The 5,016-nt window shown below is 31.0% G+C and overlaps 1 protein-coding gene across 1 annotated transcript in view; it reads right to left on the bottom strand.

Annotated features, from left to right (window-relative positions):
- Positions 1 to 3,557, bottom strand: part of LOC139490096 (annexin A3-like) — a gene marked incomplete in the record, with an annotated part of 17,868 nt that extends 14,311 nt beyond the window's left edge. Inside the window, 5 exon segments of the mRNA XM_071276947.1 lie at positions 781 to 846; positions 1,283 to 1,378; positions 1,745 to 1,824; positions 2,212 to 2,440; positions 3,543 to 3,557. Of these exon segments, the coding sequence (XP_071133048.1) occupies positions 781 to 846; positions 1,283 to 1,378; positions 1,745 to 1,824; positions 2,212 to 2,440; positions 3,543 to 3,557 (486 nt within the window).
- Positions 3,558 to 5,016: the final 1,459 nt, after the last annotated feature.

Here is a 5,016-nt window from a genome sequence, read left to right on the forward strand (position 1 = left end):
AACATGAACATAGTTATTTTCCCACTCTTATTGGTTTTTATTTTAAGGTGGTACCCAACACTTTAACTAAAATTAATTTGGCTCGTTTAATTTCTTGAAATTTTGACGAAGTATTTACTTTGACCCTTGAACAAAAATATAAAAACTTTAAAAAATTTGAACCAACTGTTTAATCAGAAAAATACACTGGTTATATAGCAGTTTGACAAACACTTATTTTGATCATTGAGAAGCTTAATATTCCCTTATGAACACAACGTCATTAAAACGTTCTGCTGATTTTACAGAGTTATCTCCCTGTAGTGTTAGGTACCACCTTGAAGGAATTCCAAATGATTTTTTCTCTAGTTGCTAGATGATTAAGATATAAAATTCAAAGTATTTTTTGTTGATTAAGGAATATTCTTAATTCAATTCATTGAGATTTGCACGTTTATTTCATTTTCTTCCCATTTACAATTGCTTACTTGATACAGGCAAAATTGTTATTTACAGGAACTAATTTTAATATACACTTTTCAATTTAAATTCATTTGTATGAGACACTGCATCTTATTTGTGTTAATATCCTAAATTCACTTCAACGTGACTTTGCCTTCTTAACCTTTTTCATTTGGGTATCAGTGATGAGTCATTTTCATAGATGCGTGTCTGATGTACAAATCATTATATACTCCTGGTATCTTTGATGATTTAATTTATGTTAATGAAGATAAGCACTTTTTTTCTTCTCTTCCCTTTAAAGATTTCTCTTAGCATGCTGGTTTTCAATATACTCACCTTCTTTCCTTTCCTTCCCTTCTTTCCTTTCCTTCCCTTTGGGACACCATACTGCATTTCTACTTGCTAAAATAGGAAAATATATTGATCTAATAATTGTTTTTTACATTTTCAGTTAAACATTATAATTGAATAATATTTCACACTTTAAGACAGCATTTTTTGTTAGAGATCTAAGAAATTAAAGAATAGACCTATGACATTCCTAATTCTAACACGTCAAAATAAAATACAGATAACCAAAATTCACGTCTTATTTTTCTGGACAACTCTGGATTCAATTAAAAAAAAATAGTTTTATAAAATAAGGTATGAATTTGCAATGGTATAGGTCTTGCAAAAATAAAAATACTTATTTAAAATTTTTATCACATAATTTTTTGGCAGCAATTAACAGCATGTACAGATATTGCAACAGTAATCTATCCCTCCATTGCCCATTCTTCAAAAATATAAAAAAAATTAAATCCCCAAAATTTTCCTAATTAACAATAAAACTTACTTGTCTCATCATCTGCTGCATCTGTTGGTGCATAGATGCCATTTGTGTGTCAATCCCATTTTGGTAAACACTGGGAGGAGCTGGAGGCGGAGCTACCTTTTTAATGAAAACAAGCTTCATCAGATTTTAGGGGTTTATAATAAGTCTTATGAGGCATGCTAGATAAACTATTCCTCTTCATTTCTTAGAAAATTTAATCTAATCTGTCTTATTTTTCTTCACAAATTGGAAATTTGCCTTTGCATTAAATACTAAAAACTTGTTTATGACCAGTCAATGACAGTTTGAAATTCAGGTCCACATGATAGTTGCTTTTGTAGCATAAGAGAGACAGAGTGACAGAATTTGCCTTCAAATGTTAGCCCTTGGTGACGGTGGTCGTTGAATTTCCATTTTTGCCTGTGAAAATATTACCCAGAATGCTTGTCAAGTTGTCAGAGTTCCAAGTAACAAATATTTTACCTGTTGATGACCAGCATACATTGACTGGCAGTTTGATGCAGCCGTGAAATTACCATATCCATTGCTATTGGTATAACCACCTGTAAAATACATAAGTATTCAAATGAGTATTTTCAACTTTGAGCAGAAAAAGGTTCAAAAGGATGCTGATAGCTATTAGTTTCAGTGACTACATAATTAAAATTTCACTTTTATTTAATTACTTCATAAAAAAGAATGAAACTGTTTCCAAAAGATACAGATAGTGATAATACATGGTGTATTATCATACACGTGTCATAAGGATATGAGATTGTCTAACTTTTCACTGAAATGCTCCTTGGAAGATACAGATAGTGATAATACATGAAGTGTATTATCATACACGTGTCATAAGGATATGAGATTGTCTAACTTTTCACTGAAATGCTCCTTGGATCTGATATTTTTGTTTAAAATTTTGGACACTTCTGTCCTGGAATTCTTACTTTGAAAACCATGCTGTCCTCCAGGGGGTGGGGCAGATCCAGTTTGGTACCCTCCTCCATATCCACCATATGGGGAAGCGTTGACATTATAGGCATTTCCATACCCCCCACCATATCCTCCTCCGGGGTATGCTGGTTGACCATATCCTCCTCCTGGTGGTGGTGGGGGTCCTCCTCCAAAACCCCCACCAAAACCACCAAAGCCACCACCTCCTCCTGGGTAATTACTCTAAAATATACAAGGAATTATTACTGATTATGCTGATTCCTTATTATGTGTGACAGTGAGATATACCAATTTTTGTGAATATAGTGGTACAGGTAAACCACAAATTTAAATGTTTAATTGATGTTATATCTACTAAAATGCAAATTAGACTCAATCCACAGTAATCTGTACCATACCACCCCCCTCCCCAAAAGAAAATAGAGAAAAAGTTTGAGGAACAGCTTTTTGGACATAGATTGTCAATATTTTTTTACTGTACATGTATTACTATAACTACTTTAGAGAAGGGGATCCAGTTTACTGTATCCTATATATATTGGTCAGGTGTACAGGTACATGTACCTGCTACTGGATCCTTGCTGTGTGCTATCATGAAAGTAAATCATTGGGTGCCTTAATTCATTGTACTTAGGTTGATAACTTGCAGATTTCTCTGTTTTCTATATATATGTATTGCTGGTCACAGTGACATTTGCAAAATTTTGGAGGAAAAATTAAAGTCATAAGAAACGATGTTCTTCCAATTCTTTAACCAATGCATACAAACATCATAAACTTAGTCTTCTGTGCATGAATTTATCATTTTTTACGTGTAAATTTCGTATAATCGTTATTTTTTTTTTCAATTGGTCAGTGCTGTTGTGAAAATATGGCAGGTACAATGTAATTAAAGTTTGTGTTTTGAAGCGGAAGTTTAACGATTGTCACCTGTTTGTCAACAATCGACAAAAAATCAACAAAAAAGCATGGAAATTGAGCCTGTGTTTAACATGTCAATTCAGATAATAGTTTATTTTAAGGACATCCATGCATATTGTGATCACCGAATTTTTACGAGATGGGTCACACTGAGGTCACTTTGCATACGGAAAATATGTCGGGGGATTAAAATAAAGTAAACTTCTTCTAAATATGAATAAATTAAAGAATTTTCTTCAGAAAAAAGTATATGTACATAAGTTTTATAATGAAAACTATCCATTGAGTTATAAAAAGCGTCTGCATTATTTTTTTGATTTGAGGTTTCTTATGACTAAGTCATTTTAACTAAATTATCAAAAAAATCTTGTTTTTTGCTACAATATCTATAAATATAACTTACCTGATAAAATGCCATTCTGAAAAAAAGAAATAAATTATGTTTATTATAATAAGTCAAAAACATACATAACCACAGTTATAATGTGTTAAAAGTTCTGTTCATGTTCAGTAAGAAAGATAGAAAAAATATGTTTATACTGTGACATGAATTTTACCATGTTTACAGGAAAGTGCATGATTTCAAAAGTACTCTCTACTGCAAGTTTGGCCATACTTTTTAAAGTAGTTTCAGCCATGGTAGAGGCCTTAATTAGGACAGTAATTAAAGAGAAAAAACAAATTAAAATCCATATTTTGGTCATACAATTATCATGATTATGTAAAATTTGAAGAAAGAATTTGAAATAACAGGAGCGATAAAGGTGCACTTCAAAATCCTGTTTTCAAAGTTTAAAATTTTCTGAAACATCTTCTAATCTTCCAAATAGGAGAGTAGACTCGTAGATACATGTAGAGTGTTAACTTTCCAACACAAAAAATGTATTTGAACGTAATATAAATATATATATCAATTTTAAAATAAGATATTTTTATTTCAATTAAAGGGCCCATGATGAGCAAAGTAATTTATTACAATGATTTTTATAATTGTTACAATAATGTTGACATAAATTATAAATATGAATTTAACTAAATCAATTCTTGGATGTTAAACCACAGCCAGATCATAGCTATACACATAAAAAAAGGCATATAATATTACAATATATCTATTATTAATAGGCAAATATTCCCAATACTTAAATGAGACAATATCTATACTATATTGATAGTTTTCTCAGTTCCAAACATTTATTAATATTAATTGCAATATTTTTCAATACCTCTAGGTCACTGTGTCTAAACCACACCGGCAAAATTTGATCGGACTCGATGGTATCTAACATCCCGCACAATGACGGAACATTAATAGACGGAAGAAAGATAGGTTTCTCCTTATTTTCTTATTTTTTTTATTACATCGAAGAATATATATACATATACAACTATTTTCTATTGTGATATGCAATATTTTCTACAACCGTTCTATATTAACGGAGAAATAAGTAAAAATGCATGTCAAAATGACGAATTGAGTGAACCTTGCCTCGAAATTGTTTGATTTCTCGTTAAATTGTTCACATTGTACGGAAAGAAAGGTACGGGAAGATAGATACTGACATGGAGATTGCAAAACTAGTCATTATGAGCATCTCAATACTTGTATTTCTGTGTATGGAACGAAAGAAATGGGTCATGTCAAATTAAAATACACCGGTTTTGTCATTGTTGTTTCTTCACAATCACCCGGTTTCGTCTATATATATCACCCGCTTTTTTATATTTTTTTTTTAAACCAACAATTTATGAAAAGCAACGTTAACACGGATCTGAACATTGTCTTTCGAAAGAATCTAAATATATATTTATTATAAAGTTAACTTGGCGTTGTTAAATTTATTTACATAGGTAATTATAGTATTACACATTTTCCT

Source organism: Mytilus edulis, chromosome 9 (assembly GCF_963676685.1).
Source record: "Mytilus edulis chromosome 9, xbMytEdul2.2, whole genome shotgun sequence".
Classification (NCBI taxonomy): Eukaryota; Metazoa; Mollusca; class Bivalvia; order Mytilida; family Mytilidae; genus Mytilus; species Mytilus edulis.